The following is a 20,912-nucleotide window of genomic DNA, read 5'->3' on the forward strand; positions in this document are numbered from 1 at the left end:
TTCACTTTTGACATTCCCATATGTGCGCATATCTTTTATTCAGACTCGGTTTTCAACTTTCAAGGGTGGAAGCTTCTTTATACTTCTTCTATCATCAACATTTTTTTACTTCGAGCCTTTATCTCATTGTCACGTTTACGAAATGCTTCAACTGTTTCTTTTTCAACCGGCTTGGAATTGTCCAAGCAAGGCAGGGTCGATCTCTGCTTGCGACCATATAGCAGTTCCTCTGGTGAATGTCCTGATTCTAACTTTGTGGTTCTATAAGCCAGCAGACCCAGGTTAGGATCAGGAAATATCAATAGAATTCTCTTAGCGATAGATACTGCTTTTTCAGCCTCTCCATTGTATTGTGGGAAAAGGGGGCTGCATATGGAAGTACTGAGTTTCTCCATCCGTCCTAATTTCCAAGGGAATTCTATGCCTGGCAAATATATTTTTCATTCTTCCTATCACAGATGCAGAGATGAGTCCACAACTGGATCAGTTATTAAAAAACTGGAATAATAATCCTGGATGACTAAGTACCATTTTTGGTTGCACTTTAGTATATCTGCTCCAAGGTATGTCCATGGTTCATTAGGCAAGATGCTCCTTTCGCTGCTGCCGATTTTCAAGACATACTACACAGTTTTCTACTTTGGTTTGGACATCTGTTGAGCGGCCTTGCCACCAGACAGATTCTTGTGCTCGTTTCCTGCATTTGACAATCCCTAAATGATCTTCATGTAGTCTTTCCAGTATTGTCTTCCTCATTGCCTTAGGTATGAACATTCTTCTTACCTTCACAATCAGACCATCTTCCAGTACTAATTCATGACGAAACTTCCACAAGGCTGAAATTTTCCTACATTTATTCTCAGAAATAGATTTTATCAGTTTATGGCCTTCTGGGTCATCTGATTAGGCTTTCTTTATCTCACCAGTTGCTTGTCAGAGCATGGCAGAGCCTGTATAATGCTTTGTATGAACCGTTCCTCATTTGATGCTTCATTAGCATTGCATTCTTCATTAATGAAAAATTATGATTATCTTTTCCTGGCTTGTAGAGAATTTCATAATCAAAATTTTGCATTTGCAATCTGAATCTCTGAAGTCGAGCTGAAAGGTCTGAGATTGACTTTGTTCCCATTATTTGAACAAGAGGCGTATGATCCGTTTGGAGCTGGAACCTCTTTCCCAGAATGTAGCTAGAAAATCTCTCACAGTCCCATGTTATGCTGAGTGCCACCTTTTCAATTGGTGCATACCTTGACTCTGTTTTTGTTACTGTTTGAGAAGGAAAGGCAAGTGACCGTCATTTATCATCCTGAAGTTGCTCAATAACAGCTCCCAAGCCATATCCTGAGGCATCAGCTGTTATTCTTGTGTCTGCATTCCTGTTGTAGTTTGCTAACACTGGCCCATTTGCTATAGCGTCCTTCAACTCTTTGAATGCTCTAACTTGGGGCTCATCCCAAGTCCAGTCAGAACTTTTTTTAGAAGGGACCAAATTGGTGCTGTGAGTTCTGTCTGCATGATTAGGGATGATCTTCATCAGGTGGTTTATCATCCCTAGAAGTTGGCGGACATCTGAAATATTTGTTGGAATTTTCATATCGAAGATGGCTTTTGTTTTATTTGGATCCACACCATTCTCAATGATCATGTTGCCAAGGAACACCACACTTTTTACGCCAAATTCACACTTGTTATGGTTCAGTGTAACACAATTATCTGACAATGTTTTCAACAGCATTTTAAGCCGTTGGTCATGCTCCTTGCTCCTCCTCTGTTTTACTCACTATCAAAATATCATCAGAATATCACCTGATTTACTACTCCCGGAAGGTCGGCTAGTATTTGGCATTTGGCTCACCCGAAACTGAAATACTTGGGGTCCTGAACAGATTCCAAAGGGTGATCTTTTGAAGAAGTATCTTCCAAAAGGTGTAATGAATGTAGTGAGCTTGTATGAATCATTGTCAAGTGGTATCTCCCAGAAATCGTTAGCTGCATCTAATTTTCTGAAGTATTCACCTCCCACCAGTTTGACCAGGGACTCTTCTACAGAAGGAACTTGAAGCAACTCCCTCTTGACATATTTGTTCAGTTCAGTATAGTCCACACACAGCCTTACTTTACCATTGCTTTTTGTTACAACTACAATCGGTGCACACCAATCTGTTGGCTCAGAAATAGGTTCTACTACACCTTCACTTACCATACGTTTCAATTCTTCTTTCACCTGTTCATGTGATGCCACCGCCACTCTCCTTGGAGACATAACAGCATAAGGTCTTGATTCATCCTCTAAGACAATCTTATAGGGACAGTTCATCTTACCCATACTCTCAAACACGGCAGGGTACTGTGCTTGAAGACAATTCATGTTTACCAAGTTTACATTGAATGCGATCAGGCCTAGTTTCAATGAAGCATTCCTACTCAGAAGAGGCATATTTTGTGATTGTAAAATATAAACATCTGCTTTCAAACACATATTCTGGTAGTTAATGTTCACTGTACTAAATCCCTCTATATCTAATTTTGTTTTTCCAGGTCCAAAAAGCACTTTTTCTGTAGGCTTGATTTTCAGCTTCAAATTATAAGAAAGCTGTTTCCCTAACACTGGAACATCAGCTCCCGAGTCCATTTTGAATCTTACTGGTTGGCCACTGATACTAACAGCTAAATTTGGGCATCCCTTGTCTTTGAAGAATGTTATCTCCCCTAGATAACTGTCAGGGCCATCTGATTCAATTTCCTGCACTAGTTTCGATTTATAAGGACAGAATTTTGCATAATGGCCTAATGAGTTGCATTTGTGGCAGTTCACCTTTAAGGCTGGACACTCTCGTATGCCATGTGTTGTCCCACATTTTCGGCAATTGTACTTCTTGCCCCCAGACAATTTATTTTTGTCAGTTTCAAAAGTTTTAGCCTTCACTACGCCTATATTTTCCTTGAAAGACTCTCCCCTGACCACAGACTGTTGAATTGAAACCCTTTCCGCTTGTCGTGCTCTCGTTATAGTTTTTTGCAGTGTTAGAGACTCGTAATTCTGCAGAGACTATGACAACTTATTATCATTGACACCTATGACCATCAAATCTTGGATTAAACTACTTTTAGTCGATCAAATTCACAACTCACAGCGAGCTTGTGCAAATCATTGATAAAGGCATCCACCGGTTCTCCCGCACCTTGTCTACGTTTTAAAAACTTAGCTTTTTTCATAAACTATGTTTTTTGACAATCCAAGATAGTTTTCAAACGCCTCTACCACATCTTTATAGCATAAATTTTCCTCGTCCAGACCAAATGTTTCATACAGTTCCTCACTTTTCTGGCCTAATGTGTACAGTAGAGTACTGATTTGCTGGCGATCGGGTTCAGTTCTGACACAATTCTGTATCTTTTAAATCGTTTGATCCAACTAGCCCATAAAGCCGGAACGGCTTAGTGCCGTTAGTGCCGGGTAAGTGAAGTCAAAACTTTCCGGTGCTGTTAACTGAGATTGTAGCCCTACAACTACTGGAGTAGGCACTGGAATAGAATTAGTCTCAGGATTATCCTCATTATAGGGGTTTTTACCTTCTTCCGTTTTGCCTTACCTCTAGTTGCTGGCCCATTTGATGCTACACTGCCCAGGTCTTTGTCATTTATTTCATTATGAATATATACCTCAACTTCCTTTGGTTCCTTGGTAATTTTTTTTCCCATATTAAAAGTTCACACACCATGACAACATGTAAAATTGTGAAGAATATAAAATATGAATACAAAATATGAGTAACAACTATTAAGCGAATGTGTTCTCAAGTGAGTGTTTATTTCAATTACTATAACAAACTCAACTCTTTAGGGCAGCTGATAATATTATAAATACAACTAATGCTTAACACTACACTTACCCTAAAACACTACAGAGATTGGTTATTTTAAAGAAACATGACAGAAAATTTAAATGTTCATCTATATTTGTATTTTTGATCATTTTTGGTGGCTTAAAATTTGTCAAATCATCTGTATAATTTGATGAGGAATCCAATAAAACTATTCACTTAATACTTGTCATTTATTTACATAGTTAGAGGTCATTTACTTATATAGTTATTGAGATAATTGAATATATTTCAAGTTTTCTAAGAGGTAGAATTGTTTATTTGGTGAAGAATAAGATTCTTTAATTATGTGGTTCTGTAGAATAACCAATTCAAAGAGTAAAATGATATTATGAGAATTCCATGGAACGAGTTTAGTTTTTAAACCCTCTTGGAATATTAGTTGAAGGAACTCCAAAGTTTAGTAGACTACTACATTATCGTATGATAACAATACATTCTAGTACTTGAATAAATTCTTATACCAAGCCTAATCATTGATAACCTAGGCCTAACCAAGCGTAACCCAATCTAATGGCTTGTCCAGCCTAAGGCTTAAGTCTTCATCAGCTAAGGCTTGATTAGGTCACATCAAACTTTCTACCCACTGGAGTTACCAATCTTTTGAAAAAAATAATTTTAATTAAAAGAAAATCTAAAAATTGACTTCAATATTTCATATTCAAATTTCAAAAAAATAACATGAAAAAGAAGATGAAAATTAATATTTTCTGCATCCACACTTGAATCAGTAATCGAAGAAGTAAAAACGGAATCTTTCTCATCAATAAATTACAAAAACTGATGTACAGCTTGCGTTAAACTTGTGAGCATTAGCATAGAATAGCCCCCTGTGGGTTGGGGGAGCTTTGAGTCGAACATCGTACTCAAGAATTTGTTGAAAACCAGAATACACCCACAGTATCCCTGCTTGTCGTAGGAGGCGACTAAAAGGGACCCCCCCCTTTCCAAAGCCCTTCTTCTCCTTCTTAATATGCTTTGGAACTTTTCATTTCTAGAATGGCACTTTTTCCATTGACTTAGCTTTGTACCATTCTTCTATCTGTCGGCCTTCCTTGGCCATATTCTTACTTCTTCTTAGGCCAACCCAAGGTGTTATGTGGACCGTTCTGATGAATGGTACTTTTATATGGTGTCTCTAACGGTGTCTGCAGGATACCAGGCGCCCTTCTGTAGTATTTAGCCTTGCCTGGACATACGTGGCTCCGTCTGGGTTGACTCCACTTCCCTAGCTGTTCGTGGGAACCACATGAACAATCCAAATTCCAAGGCAACTCCAGAAGTTGCCTTGCCTTCAAACCCACGTGATCTGCCCCATGAAGTCAGGTTCCTTCATCTGAAATGGGTGCTTCAGATACATAGGAGGTTCAGTTGAACTTTATGTAGAGGCTATCAATATTGAGAAGGTTTCTAATATTGATCACGACATGTATGATGTAAGCTCAATCACATCATCCCAACTAGAGAGGAAGGATGAGCTTCTCAGACCACTGCTCAAAGAAGGATGGCCATTCAGGCAAAACTTCTTAGGAGAGTTGAGGCTTTTGACCCTGCAAAGTTTCGGAAGGGCAAAAAGAAAAACCCAAGATACCAGAGATGGGTGAAACTCCAGGCACAAATGTAGGTCAAAAGGCTGAGTAGAGGGTGACCAGGTGCCCTAGAGGCAATTTGACGACCCCTCCTTCAGCGGAAGGACCTACAAAAAAGGTCAGGATTGGAACTCACGAAGGTCACGAGTTTGTGGGCTTAGAGACCAAACCTCATCACTGCTCGGGGAAGGACGGCCATCTGGCAAAATTTCTTGTGAGAGGTGAGGCATTTGACCCTGCAAAGTTTCGGATGGGGAAAAGAAAAAGCCCAAGAGACCAGAGATGGGTGAAACTCCAGGCACAAATGTGGGTTAAGAGGCTGAGTCGAGGGTGGCCGGGCGCCCTAGAGGCAGTTTGGCGTCCCCTCCTTCAGCGGAAGGACCTAAAAAAAGGCCAGTAGTGGAACTCACGTAGGTCACGAGGACCAATCAGTCTGAAGAGACTGCCAAGCATATCACACTGGATTGCGACAAGCAACCATGTGATGAATGGGATGTTAGCATAGGGGAAAACTCCTGGTTCTTGTAAAGGTATTGGTTTGCCTAACTAACATACTACTTGGGAACACAATAAGCTTCGGTTGACGTGTGGGGTTCTTTGAACCTTTGGATCCTTGAATCCGTCCTTTCAAAATAATAATAATAGCATAACCACTCTAAATAGAAAGAAAAATAAAAATCTCAGTACCCTTTTTGAATTATTATTTATGAAGTTACTTCATATCACTTGAAAATGGCATCAATGTTGAAACATGTGATAAAATAATTCAAAAAGGGTACTGAGATTTTTATTTTTCTTTGTATTTATATTACAAGTAGCCCAATACAGAAATGAGATAATAACCACTCTAGTTATTTTTCAGTATTGCCACTCCATGGTATTAGTAAAAAGATTGTAGGTGAGGCAAAATTCAATATTTGCATGTAATATTTAATTAGTCAAATTTATCAATTAAAATAATAATTGATTCTCATATACTGAGTCTCAGTTTTCATCCTCTTCTATTAAAAGCAATTGAGTAGATATCTTCAAAAGTAGTTGAGATACAATAAATTGTACCATAATATTAACTTTAGCCAAATATTCATTTCCGAAACTTACTTTGATGTCCAATCGTATCACAATATTGTGCTCAATTTCAATAATAATAATAATATTGTACTTTCTTCCATTTCAGAGCGTATTAACAGGAATAATAATAGTTGCTCTGCGAAGTATGTTCTACCAAGTGAAGGAGTTTTGGAGCGCCTGGAAACAGTCGAAACGAGATGGATTCATTTGGATGACAACATTCATATCAGTCATTCTTTTCGATATTGATGTAGCGCTGATAATTGGTCTCACCATTTCTGTGATCAGTTTAGTGATAATTGGTCAGAAGCCTTCTATTGCCACCCTGGGCCGTATTCCATCCACAAGTATCTATTTAGACCAGAAGCGATATCAAGTAATTATCATTTTTCACTAAAATCTATCCCCCAGTTTTTCGTACGTCGGTTATCGTTTAATCACGATTAAATGCTGTATTTTAATCGAGATTAGTGCTGACCGATGCATTTTGGTTTCACAAAACAGAAATTTCAAGCGATAACGCCGATTAAACTAACCGGCATAAACAATTTTTAATTATGATTAGTTGGCACTATTTTAACCGCGATTAGTTGAAACGAATAAAATTTGGTTGCACAAAGGTAAAAATAGAAAAATAACGCTGGTCAAACTAATCGACGTAAAAGATTTTTAACAGGCCATTCACAGGGAATTAAATCCAACTAACGCCGGTTAGGTACATACTGATAGCTGTCTTCCAATTAGTTTTTGGTAAAAAAAATCAAAGTATGGGCTAAATATATGAATGAATTTCATTCATTAATAAAATAGAGAAGTGTATTTTTAGCTGATATTAGCATTCAAAATTAGATTCTGATTTTTGAGGTTAGTTTTTGTTCTGTTAGCAGCATAGCACTTGACACTGGCGACAGACAGAGCATTTTCATGGCGCATGCCTCTATATTGAATGGTCAAATTCACCGCTTCAATAACATAACCTCATTTTTACCTTAAAACATAGCTACCTATCATTATCAGTTTTCTATTATGTAAATATTCTCTCTTATTAGAATTGAAATCAAACTCATTTTTTCTTTGTCCGATAACATTGGAACATGATCTCGTTTGTTAATATTTTTTCAGTTTCAAATTCACCGCTTCAATAGCATAACCTTAATTATTTTGTCAGTTAAATTACAGTGTTGCTGGATTGTGAAACCGTTAAAATCTTGGTTAGTTAACCGGTAAACTTAATCGGCATTAAAAACTAACCGATCTTGGTCGAACAGAAATGAATCCGTAAAACTAACGCTGATTTGTTAATCGACGTTAATGTCCATTTTTAACAGACGGACGTGCAACTAGCCCTATGACTTGCTTTATTACAGTCAGCATTGGTTGAGTAGGATGCATTTATGGTATTCATGAGGAATGCTGACAATTTTGAGTGAATCTGACTACAGTTTGACTACCAGTCACACAATGAAATCGCCAATTCATTAATCAGTCTAACGTAATCAAGTCCACAGAACAATCTGCCAATAAGTCATATTTATTTCAGCTGCAATTTTATAATTCAACTTCAACACGTTTTCCAGCAACGTTTATAGAATGTCTAAATAGTATTTCAATTATATTTTATTTTTGTTAATATATATATATATATATATATATATATATTTGTTATATATATAGTCACATCAAATGATGACTTTTAAACGGATGCATTTTCAAATTACACATCAAGTATTAACAATTTCAGGTGAAAAATGTAATCGCTTCACGTGGAAACTTGATGTTGTGAAACAAGATTTTTGATTGATGGAAAAATTGGGGGGAAATTATGTTTAAATATATAGTTCTCATAGTCGTAATTCCAGGATATGTTAGAGATTGGAAGAAAAATTATTTTCTATTTATGAATTAATTTATTATTAGTCATTCATAAATTCATTAATTAATTTTATTTTGAGTTACGTGGAAAAAATATACAGAGTCCGAACAATACTCATGACATAAAATGATGGAAGAAAATAAGATTTATAAAGAACATATTCAATATCACATCTCTAATCTGTATTCTATGCCACTGATATTTTTAAGCTTTCTATCAATAGTTTACATTAGTTTATATACAATTAACAATGTTTATGTTATTAACGTTCTTATATCATTGCAATTTACAGGCAGAAAAAGTTCCTGGTATACTAATTCTCCAAGTAGCTGGAGCCATGAACTTTGCCAATAAGGAAGCAATTCGTGTGAAGTTATTGAAACTTCTTCATAAAAGCATCAAGTCTCATCAGAATAATCAGGTATTTTTATTAGTCATGATGGGATTACCCCTACTCAGGGATAGATTTACTTGCTCTTTCTTATATTTCGCTCTTGGTACTATTTGCTCATCTTATAGAGTTGGTATAAACACTAATGTAAAATCTAAAATTATAAATCATTTATGCACATAATTTTGTCTTCAAATAAGTCCGGGTGCAAATGAAGATTTTTCGATTTCTTCTTTGGGACTAGTATGATGAGGAACACAATGATGATAAGTCGAAATCACAGGAAAACATCTCGAAAATAAGATAGCCGCCAAAATTCTCTGGGTTTTTTCTGTCGCTTGTATTCAGATAACCATTCAAGACATTCCATCGTTTATTGCACGAAAATGTTCGAAAAATCTACCTCTACAACTTTTAACTTATGACATTTTTCTCTAAAACACATATTTTATTAGTTATAACCTCCCAAAATCCTACAAGAATTGTTTTTTCTCAAATTTCTTTCTATAACTTTTTTTGTTAGAGATACAGGGAAATCTTGAAATCCATGAAATTTAGATGTTTTTCTCAGCTTTAAAATGATATGTCTTCACGCGCTTTACGTCAATAAATGTGTTTTCCAGTGCCCTCCAAAAAAATCTTTTTCCTACAATCGCTCGTAAAGTTCTTCTTTACGAACAGAAAACTCATCATAAAACAGTTGTTTTGTGAGTTGCGAGCGATAATCTACTTTACGCTCGCCAGCTGTTTTCTTGACGCTCGCTAACCGCAGTGCAATTCCAATAAGTTCATGTGCCTACTTTTTCGCCCCATTTCCAACAGTCATAGTGTCAAAGTCTCGTAGAGTGTTGCCTCTCACGCTGAAGGTCCCAGGTTCAAATCACGGCCCTAACAATTTTTTTTTGCAGATGATACCAATTGTTTTATCTTATTCTAATGATAAATCATTATAAAATAAATTATTATGATTGAATAAAATAATTAAATTGTATCATTTTATTATTATTACATTGATTTATCAAAATAATTGGATAAATTGTTTAAAAAAAACTGTTTATTGTATTGGAATCCAATTCTGCAGTTGTAAAAAAAAAATGTTATGTAATTCGAGCAGAAAGCTTCTTTATTGCTCGAGTCAAAATTACCACGCTCCGCTATGCATTGCGTGGTAACTGTTTTGACTCGAGCAATAAATTCGTGTTTTAGGCTCTTAATACATAAATAACTATTATGATTTCTGGTGCGTTTTTCATAGGCAAGCTAGAACTATAAAATCGGTTTCTCATGACTTCATGATAAAGACTTCCAAATGGTCTCAATCCCTTTTTTTATAACAAGCCGAATTGATGATAATGATGGAAACAACAAAAATACTCATCGTTGAAAAATGCAGGACGGCGGCTATAATTGAAATAGCTATTTATGTATTAAGAGCGTAATGCGCGACGTTATCGCTCGCGCAAAACAGTTATCACGCGACGCGAAGCAGAGCGTGATAATTTTGCAAGAGCGATAAAGAAGCATTACGCGCGAATTACATAAAAAAATTTCCTACATCTGCCCAAACCTGTTAAATTACTTATATCTATCTGGCGGGGTTAATAATAATTCGTCTGTACTGATATCCATCATGACTGCAGAACCGGTACACCGTACAATTACCGACTTTTTAGGTTAAGATCTGACCTACTTTTGGCGAGCTGCTTATCATCAGCTGATTAGCGAGCGTAAAGAAACTCTTCTGCGCATGCGCCAATGATAAGTGAGCGAAAAGAAAATCTACTGCGCATGAGCAGATGGTTAGCAAGCGAAAAAGTAGATTCTCCTCAGAAATAAGCTGCTTTACGAGGAGAATTGAGTATGTAAATTCTTTTTTTACGCGCAGTTGAGAAAAAAAATGTTTTATATCGATTGCTATTTAGTTATAGTGAGAGATATCGGATTTATTATACCACTGAAGTGTTTATATCTAATCTATAAAATTCTAGAGAATAGTATCATTTTAAGTACTCTTTTCATGATAAATTAAAAAGCTTGAAACATACATTTTTAGGGGACAAAATCTCACTTTCCACCCTTTGAATGTATTTGTAGTAGACGTACACTAATATTATTTAGACAGTGTTATAGAATATTTCCAAAGCTTTAAAATGACATCTAGTTGAAGGCTGTAAGACCATTTTTCACGGCTGGAGCGTCATCAAAAAAAGAAAGAAACGTACAGTTTGCAGCGGAAAACCCGTTTCTTCCACCAAATGCCAAACCTAACAATTAGAAAAGCGTGTCCTGCTTTCGCTTATGAAAGCGAAATCTCATGGTCCTAGAAGGTACAGACCTGGAAATTGTATCAATCTCTTCGATAGGATGTGCATTGAAACTTATTGTTGTAGGCTACAAACTGGAATAAAAATATCTACCATTCTAAGAACAAAATTAGAAAATATATTAGTTGTCAGAAAATAAATACCGTATTAATATTCACCTCACCAAGACACAAGCCTGAACTTTTCTTTAAAATAACTTCTGTCGCTACTCTGCATGCGCTGAACCTTCAGCCATTTAAAAGAGAAAGCTTAACTCCTCAACATTCTCCAAACCTTATTCTCACCTTTCCCTAACATTATTCTACCTTTAATGGCCCAGCCACACCAGAGAGAGATCTGCAATCCTATGGGTATTCATATATATATATATATATATATATATATATATATATGTTAAAAAACTATTTCTTGTATCTATTAAAGAGCAATACAAGACATTATAGATGTATTCACCTATAGGATCGTAGATCGCACTCTGTGTGGCCGGGTCCCAATTCTTACCCGAACTTCATCGAACAAGTTACATGTTCTGAAAAAGCGCAGAATTTCTCCAAAGAAGCACAGACTCTACAAATCTGTGTGTGAGAATGCTTGAATGCAGGTTGTTCTTGTAACAAAACATAGTATCTAGTTAGTATCTATGAAATTATTCTTATAATAATAAGCAAAAATAAAATCTCTTCATAGATACCCGTCATTATAGTGAGGTTGTGAAAAATTCTGTATAATCTATAATCTAGGCCTATCCATAGTTTTTGTTTTATGAAATTTGAAAGTGAAGGATGTCATCATTACTTTGAATACTTAGGCTACCTACATTAATACTGTCTGTGGCCAGGAAAACAATAGAGTTGAGAAAACCTAAACTTTTTAGAATCATAGTCACCTATATAATGTTAGGTGCCCTGAGAACTTTTTAATAAATTATGTAGTGGTCAAAGCTTAGTTTGTATTAATAGATAGAATTTAGACATAGTTCATTGAATATTAAAACTTCATAATTCGATAATTTACTCATTCGGGATCTTACTTAAATAAATTTGTAATACTACTTTTCTGTGGTGACCACCTGTTCATATAAAAAAGTTAACTTCAAAATGGCGGAACTAAACTTATAAGCTACTGAAAAATAGTATTTAAAATTTGTGTATCCCGATCACACCTACCGTTAAAGTATCCCTATATACGAAATATTAAGCCATTCTTGAACTTCCCACCCAGCTGATTGATAGTAAATATATAGTGGTATCAGAAATTGTTTCAAAAGTCTGCTGTCTGTACAATGCCGGAAATTATTTGATTTAACAACATGAAAGAAAATCTTATTCTATGCCAGTATAAAAAATAATTTAAATGAATAATTTTAGTACATTTATGTATAATAATGTTCTTGATTTCAAGAAATGATATTCTCTTGTTTTCATCAACATCTTTTTTTTCAGGAGATATATTTGAAACTCTGAAAAAATGCAAGTTTTTCAACACATTTCCCGACTGTCAACTCTACCCAACAATACAAGACGCGATTTTATTTTTGAGAAAAGACGACCACTTTAATATCAGCTGACATGGTCGATTTTGCTAATCTTTCGAAACGCTATCTATTGATCCAGAGATTATCTTATTTCTGGCCATTGACAATATATCCTAATAACTGAGAAAATGAGGTGAATGTACAAAAAATATTGTTTGTGCCAAAGTCTCCAGAACAATAAGGCCTTAATAGCGTCTTCAAAGATTCGAAAATTCAAATTGGTTACATTGGTTAACGTTGTAATCCAATTTATTGCAAAAAAGAGGAGTTTAATGGAATAAAATTCATAATGGATAATTATGTACACAAAATTGAATAAAATCAAGTATCAATATTTATATGACAATTTCCACAATTGACAATTGTTTGAGTCTAACAAGACCCATTGTGGGGCAAAAACAAAAAATAGCACTGAACATGAATAAACATAATGTGGAACTAAAATTATAATACACCAGTACAATATTTCTCTTTTTAGTATTTAGTCAAGTAAGTCATCAAGCAATTTTTATCACTGATAACACAAAAATTTATGGAAAAATTATGTCTTTGAAATACAAGATTTTCAACTTTTATGTGGATGTACAAGCAGGGGCGGTCTTACGATAGTTGTAAGGGGGGGCGGTAGTCCAACAGCTGGGGGGGGGGTCCAGGGGGTTACTTCCACCTGTAAAGGGGGGTGGTACGGGGGGCATTATTTTTTATTTAAACTCACGTTTCAAGCATTTTGGGCACTAAAATTCACTGTTATTCAAGGCCTTTCCACACCGGCGTCGCAGACGTTAAGGACTTCGCCGACATCCACGACACGCCTTTTTCACACCACCTAGCAACATAGTAAACATCCACAGACGTTTCAGTCAAATAACCACATCTCACTCAATGAGAGGGAGCTAAGCACGTGGTTCAAAAGTGTTTTCTGCGCATGCGCTAATTAGCAGACGTCGCGGACGTTTGTGAAAAATTGCTCAGCGAGTGATTCTCAGAAAAACGTCGCCGAAGTCCGGGTCGTCCAGGACTTCCTGGGTGCGCGGTGTGGATTAACTTATTTGATAGCATGGTCAGCAATTTTTTTTTTGAAAAACGTCCCGGTCGTCGACGACGTCTGCAAACTCGGTGTGAAAAGGCCTTTCGGTTGAGTAGTTTTGCCGTTTTGTATGGTGTCTAATATTTTATTAAACAGTTCGGCAATTAATACAATTTCTATTATTTGCAGTATTCCTATTGTTTAACAATACAAGTTTTTCAAAAGATTTAGGTATAAATTACACTAGCAAATGTGTTTAAATGGCCCCATAAAAAAATATAAAAAATTCCCTGGTCAAGGGGGGGCCGCCCCCCGCCTTTCCCCCTAAAACCGACACTGTGTATAAGCCATGTTAATTACTCTCATTGATGTACTTAATCTGGCCAGTTTTACTCATTTGTTAGCGAGGATATTAAACGAAGATAGATTGTTGATATCAATGTTTCTTTTATTATCCTTTCATCACCTAATATCACAGTATGCATAATTCACTTCGCCTTATAACTGCATCATATTATCCTTGAAAAGCAAAATTTCAAAAAACAAAACGAGTGTTCCTATTCATAATAACCATTATAACCAAATAATCATTGATTTATATCTCTATACAAAACTATTTGCAAATTGTCAATAGTATCAAGTTCAAATATTGTAGCAAATAGTTGATCTGCTATATTAGAATCAACTATCTAGTTGTACTAGCCGACTTATCCGTCTGGCCAGAGACCCAATGACCCGGCTGTATCATCCATTTATAAAGATCAGCAGGATCGCTTCGCTCGCCTTCATTTTTGAGCTGGCTTCCTCCGTGAGGTTCGATTCAATCACCAGTTGAAATGAATTAAGGGACAGAGATTAAGTTTTTCCCCAATCAGAGACTTAGTTAAGATTTGTTTTTATAACAATTATTGTATTTCAGTTTGGTTCTTTGAAATTTGAGATAGGAATGATTTAGGGAACTTACAAAAAATTCATATCCAACCCTCTCAAGTATGAATTCACTTGAGAAATGTAGAAAATTGCGTTGAAAACTCAATGAAAACCTGGAGAAAAGAAAACCTCTAATCTATAGTGAGGTTTTCGTTATAATGGCAGTATTTGATTAATATTGGTGTTGCTATCCTTGTCTATCATTTGAAAAAGCAGAAAGCGCTATCCTTTTCTAGCTCCGCTGAACCGCTAACTGCCAGATCAGATATTTAACTGCCAGACATCGCAGATATATAATTGCATTAATAATAATTAATATTTAAAAACAGCTGTTATTTTAGACGTAAGTTGAGTTTCTTTTCAAGTTTTAACATTTTTCAATAATTAATACAGTATTTTCCACTTATCAGTGATGATTTAGTGAAATTATTCTTATTTAATTTTGTTTTCAACTTTTCTAAATTCCTAGATTATATCTATTTTGGACACAAAACTGGACTAAACTTTTGAAGTGATAAACATAACCTTTTTGGATAATTTCTATGCAAATTTGGGAAAAGAACAGTTCTGGGCTTTAAGCCTGTTGTTCCTGTCCAAATTATTTATGAGTTGAGAATGATGTTGTGATTTTCAATGTATAAAAAAAATTAACAAATTATCATAAAATTTATCATATAATTAATGATTGAATAATATATTTTTTACGAATAAAATAATAATTTATTACTTTAAACAAGAATGAACTCTCAATATTAGATCAGATATAGGCTACCGGTGCCAGCTATCCTTTATAGAACGCAGTGGCAAGTCAGAGAATCGGCAACACTATTCTCCTATCTTTCTCCACTACCATTTTAACGTGGATCTTACTATGACACCGCCATTACCTAAGCTAGACCCAAGGATAGTATATATAGGACCTATATACTATTCTTGAGCTGAACATGTGTATCGAGTTTAAACTTTCAAGGTCAGTTGTTCCTGAAAACCATGTAAAAACTTACTTTAAATACAAAAATATAGTGTACCAAATTTAAACAATTATTGCTGTACTCAAGATAAAAGAAACCTGAAAAATACATTGTTATGTCTAAATGAGCAATGAAACACTTCTGCTAATCATCTTTTTGAAACTTATAACAGAATAGCTTTATATTAGAAACATGAAAATTACAACTTATTCTAATCATATACAATACGCCAATTTTGAGCGTATCTTTGGCAAAATATTGAAGACTAATGCCCGGTTTCTCAGTCGTTCCATAAACTGTTTATCCATTCAATAACTTTATTGAATCGATAAACATGAGAAATGCGTTTCTAGAACGCTCCATAAACTTATTGAATCCTTAAATCTCTCGATAAACTATATATGCCCGGTTTCTCAGTCGATCCATAAGCCGTTTATCCATACAATAACTTTATTGAATCGATAAATATGAGGAATGCGTTTCTAGAACGCTCCTTAAACTTATTGGATCCATAAATCTCTCAATAAACTATAGTGCCAAAATCCAGCCTATAAATATTTATTGAATGGATAAATTTGTCAAATTTTTTATTGCAATCGAAAAATTAAGTTAGGAAAATTAAATTACAAAATAAAATTAAATTTAGTGTAGATCACTAGTATTTCAAAAACAAAACAGAATCAAAGTTGCACTATATTTAGCATTAATAGCCCTTATTTGGTGTCAGCCATCTTGTTTTGGAGACATGAGCCAGAAGATGACATCTTTGACATTGTCAGTACCGTAGGAAATTACCTCACAACAAGGAGCATCCAAGATTAGGTTGGTTACCATAGGAGCCATGTATAAAGTTTGTTTACGAAAGTGCTAGTTTGGGAGCCTGCCATGTTGCCAGATTCATAGAACAGATAAATCGTTCCATAGCTATGGATTCTATAAATATGTTTGAGAAACCAATAAAGATTTATTGATTGGATAAAGTTATTGAATCAATAGCTATAGCATTGTTTCTTCTTCTTCTTTGGCTACCAAACGCCTAATCCCAATCATATGGGATAAGCTATAGCTTTGTTTATTGAACGAATTAATGCTAAAATCCAGCCTATAATAATATATTTATGTTGAATCGATAAATTAAAGAGGAAATGGTACACACAATAATAGAACCAAAATTATTTCAGAATCACAATCATTATTATTGTTTATTATTATCATTCAATTCTTTTATGATGATTTGGATAGAATTATATTCTTCTCTCACTGCATCCCATGCCTTGATTTTATCTTTTATTGAATATTTATCTGTCTTTTTACTTTCTATTACATTTTTGTATATTATAGTTCCCCAAACGAAAATGAGTCTCTCAAGGCCACTGCAATGTTGCCACTGGTGTCCACCCATCACTCAACCAGTCTATATACATTGACTATATTTCTACACCCTGAAGATAGCTCTTTCCTTCTCATACCTTCCCTCTTCCTCTTTTCCGTCACTACCTGTCACAAATTCTTTTGAGCATGTCAGATTCAAAAGTTCTATTGTGTCATTCTTTGAAGTTGGAACAATAACATCCCCCGTTACCTCCTCCCCTCCTCCACTATCTTCTTCAACATCATGAAATGGAGGAAAGAATATTGTTATGTATAATGTATAACTCTTTATTGAGTCATGACATCAAGAAATCCAATTTTATAATCATGATTAGATTTTTCTTTATAAATGCAACTATTTATAAACTGAGCTATTACTTCATAAAGGTTACTTGAAGACTTTTATAATAATCAATTGGAAGTGGAGTGATGTAATTTTATTTATTTTATTCAATATTCCTGTAGTGTCCACTTCACTCTGCATTTTTCTATTTGCATAAATTCTCATTTGATCAATTCTCATTCAAACACAAGTACAGCTGTTGAAAGTTATATGTATTATATATAATATATCTACATTATGTACAATACATTTGTAAAACTGTGAACTATATATATTGTCCTCGTCATAGTCAACAATCCATCGAAGACAAACAATACTCCTCACAAGAACAATACTTCACTCTCGCACCCTCTCTCACACACACATTCACTTTCTCTCTTACTAGCCACCCTTAGTACAAAGTGGCAACAGTTTTGGTAGAGACGGGTGGTGGTGTCAAGAAGAAACTTCGACCTTGAGGGACCCATTTTCGTTTGGCCAACTATAGGCAGATTCTACTAATTGTTCTGTTTCAACCTCTGCAAAATTCTTGTCCCGTCTTTGTTTCTCTGCCATAATAATTATATAATAATAACTCAACCATAATTATTATAATAATAACTTTAGAAAAATGACAGTACCGTAGGAAAAAATAACCTTCAACTTGAACTTCACAACAAGCAGCAAGGAATAAACAACCAAGATTTAGTTGGTTACCATGGCTGCCATATTAAGTTTGTTTACGAAAGTGGTCGGTTTGGAATCATGACATGCTGCCAGATTCATTGAACAGATGAATCGCTATGGATTCTATAAATATGTTTAAGGAACAAATAAAAATTTATTGAATCGATAAAGTTATTGAATCAATAGCTATAGCGTTGTTTATTGAACGACTGAGAAACCGGGCATAAGACATAAGATTTTTAGACCTTAGCTTACCCTCTGTACCTGATTTGTCTGTCAATTTGGTCGCAGAAAAGCTGAAAAGAATAACTTTGGAAAAACAACTATTTTTCTCAGCTTTTTCGAGACCAAATTGACAGAAAACGTTCAAATCAGGTACAGAGGTTTGAATATCAAAATCTGTGTTTTCCCAGCTTTATTCTTTTCAGCTTTTCCGAGACCAAATGACAGAAAACGTTCAAATCAGTTGCAGAGGTAACACGCCTAAAATCGGAGGTTTTTCTCTTTTGAATTTTCGACGTAGGGAGAAAGCTCAAATAATAAAAATGCAGGTGAGCGAAGCGAGATTATCTTTATTCATGGATGATATACAGCCGGCTAGTACAACTATATACGGTACTTGATTCTACTGGTAGATCAACTATTTAGTACAATATTTGAACCTGTTGCTATTGAATATATTGAAATATCTTTATGTAGAGATTTATTTATATTAACGGTTATTTAGAACAGGAACACTTGTTTTTTTTAATTTGCTGGTATGATGCATTTACTATGATGATATTACCTTATAAATTACGGATCTACACAGATTATGATTCGATATTGACTAATATATAAAATTATTTTCTAAAAACGTATTTCTTCAGGGCTACTTAATTTGTTAGTTGTCAAGTAATACCATAGTTCCTTTTGAAAACTTGTTAATATATAATAACAGTAATGATAATAATTATATTTCATATTTCTTTTTTTATTTTGTTAGTATATAGGTATTAAATAGGTATTAACATATTAAACTATGATGATATTACCTTATAAATTACGGATCTACACAGATTATGATTCGATATTGACTAATATATAAAATTATTTTCTAAAAACGTATTTCTTCAGGGCTACTTAATTTGTTAGTTGTCAAGTAATACCATAGTTCCCTTTTGAAAACTTGTTAATATATAATAACAGTAATGATAATAATTATATTTCATATTTCTTTTTTTATTTTGTTAGTATATAGGTATTAAACAGTTTTTAAAAGTGTGCTATGGTATTATTAAAACCATTATTTTGTGCTAACAAAATTAAATAATTTAAACATCACAATCAGAATAGCATAGAATAACATTTCTCAGCTATCGATGATATTTTTATGATTGTTTACAACAGATGATTGGCATTTAAAATGAATCTTAAAACACACAGATCTTATTGGAAAAACATAATCTCGTGTAGTTAATACTCATCAGCTATTCATAGTTTTATGTTGATATTATGTTTACCGTATGTCACGGCCTCACAGCATCCTGTTTTGGCTGAATGACTCTCATTATTTATTTTGTCTTATTTTAATATTTAAGAGTATTTTTATTACGATCTCAAAAAACGGATACAAAAAGAGCACAAATGTGAAAAATTGATAAATTTTTAAAATTTATCTGAGTATAGTTTTTCATACAAAAATTTAGGCAGAGAACATTCGCATGAGGCATGCTGCTATAGATTTTATTCTTCTTATGATCAATCCCACCATGTAATCCTGGTGGAGTTCCGGTTAATTCAAGAAGTACAGAAGTGTGTGAGTGCGCGCGAGCACGTGTGGGGTAATGTTGTAAGGAGGGGGGCGCTGTTTGGAACGGATGACAGTCACAGAAACGAATCTGTTGGGACCCTTCGTGCCTTCGTGTTAGTTCAACAACTCATGAAATTAACAATCCTACTCCCCCTCTAGTGACACAAACGCGAACCACGACACAGTATAGAAGAGGGTGACCTCTCACATTCTATCTTGCCCCTTGACTTCTAGCTATCTTCTTTTATCTGAAATTCGATTTTCTAGTTGAGGTCGAACACTATACTAAACTTTCATGCTAGACGAATGATTTGAACGGGCTTTGTTGAGGTATCTAGGATTCGATAAGAAAAAAACTTGTGGATGCTATGAAATTATTCTAGGCATAGTTGAATAATTTCCAGCTCACATTGACATTGTGTGATGACAGCTTATCGAATACGGTATACAAATTAAAGTCAGGCCCGTAGAGAGGGTACGGCAGGTATGGATGGATCCGGGGGGCCCGGCGGCCAGGTGTCAATGAAAAAAAAATTTTTTTGTTTGTAACTGTGTGAGAAATAAAAAAACTACAAATAAAAGTTATATAATGAGCTATTGACAAAATGACTAAAGCAGCAAACAAACGCACCCTAACTAAAATAATCATCTTTACTGAAACTTTCCCTATTTGATAGCACCTGATTCAATACTGGCCGAGTGGCCAGTATGGTCAGCTGGTTCCAATGAAACTCCAGAAGACCGGTTCAAGGTTCATGTTTTCTATGTTTTAATGGACACCATCATTGGAAGTGTAACTTCTCGGTTTAGAGCTGTTAAGAAAATCAATAAAATTTTCAGTTTTCTGTGGATGTATCCGAAGCTCCAAACAGATGAGCTATTTAACCAGATCAGAACATGGACTACAATGTACAAAAATGATGTTGTTGAAGAAGAGCTCATTTCAGAGATGGGACATCTTAAATGCATCCAGCCAGCAAACTTTAGTGAGAACCTGAAACCTTCAGAATTATTGAATGTCCTTCGTTCAACAGAAGATTTCCAGCCTTTTTCCCAGTGTAATGATTGCTTTGAGGATTTTATACACTTTACCAGTAACTGTTGCTGAGGCTGAAAGGTCATTCAGCTTGCTGGCACCTGTGA

The 20,912-nt window shown here is 34.9% G+C and overlaps 2 protein-coding genes across 4 annotated transcripts in view; both read left to right on the plus strand.

The window, feature by feature from the left end:
- The window catches only part of LOC111050246 (solute carrier family 26 member 6), a 75,699-nt gene extending 66,690 nt beyond the window's left edge, over nucleotides 1–9,009 (plus strand). For all 3 annotated transcript variants that reach the window (XM_039441218.1, XM_039441220.1, XM_039441221.1), the window contains 2 exons: nucleotides 6,654–6,923; nucleotides 8,713–9,009. In XM_039441218.1, the coding sequence (XP_039297152.1) occupies nucleotides 6,654–6,923; nucleotides 8,713–8,994 (552 nt within the window). In that variant the 3' untranslated portion in view covers nucleotides 8,995–9,009. The remainder of the gene's footprint in view (nucleotides 1–6,653; nucleotides 6,924–8,712) is intronic.
- Nucleotides 9,010–17,307: 8,298 nt separating this feature from the next.
- LOC120354308 overlaps nucleotides 17,308–20,912 on the plus strand; it is an 88,068-nt gene continuing 84,463 nt past the window's right edge. The window contains exon 1 of the mRNA XM_039441222.1: nucleotides 17,308–18,528. Within this exon, the coding sequence (XP_039297156.1) occupies nucleotides 18,421–18,528 (108 nt within the window). The 5' untranslated portion in view covers nucleotides 17,308–18,420. The remainder of the gene's footprint in view (nucleotides 18,529–20,912) is intronic.

Source organism: Nilaparvata lugens, chromosome X (genome assembly GCF_014356525.2).
Source record: "Nilaparvata lugens isolate BPH chromosome X, ASM1435652v1, whole genome shotgun sequence".
NCBI lineage: Eukaryota > Metazoa > Arthropoda > Insecta > Hemiptera > Delphacidae > Nilaparvata > Nilaparvata lugens.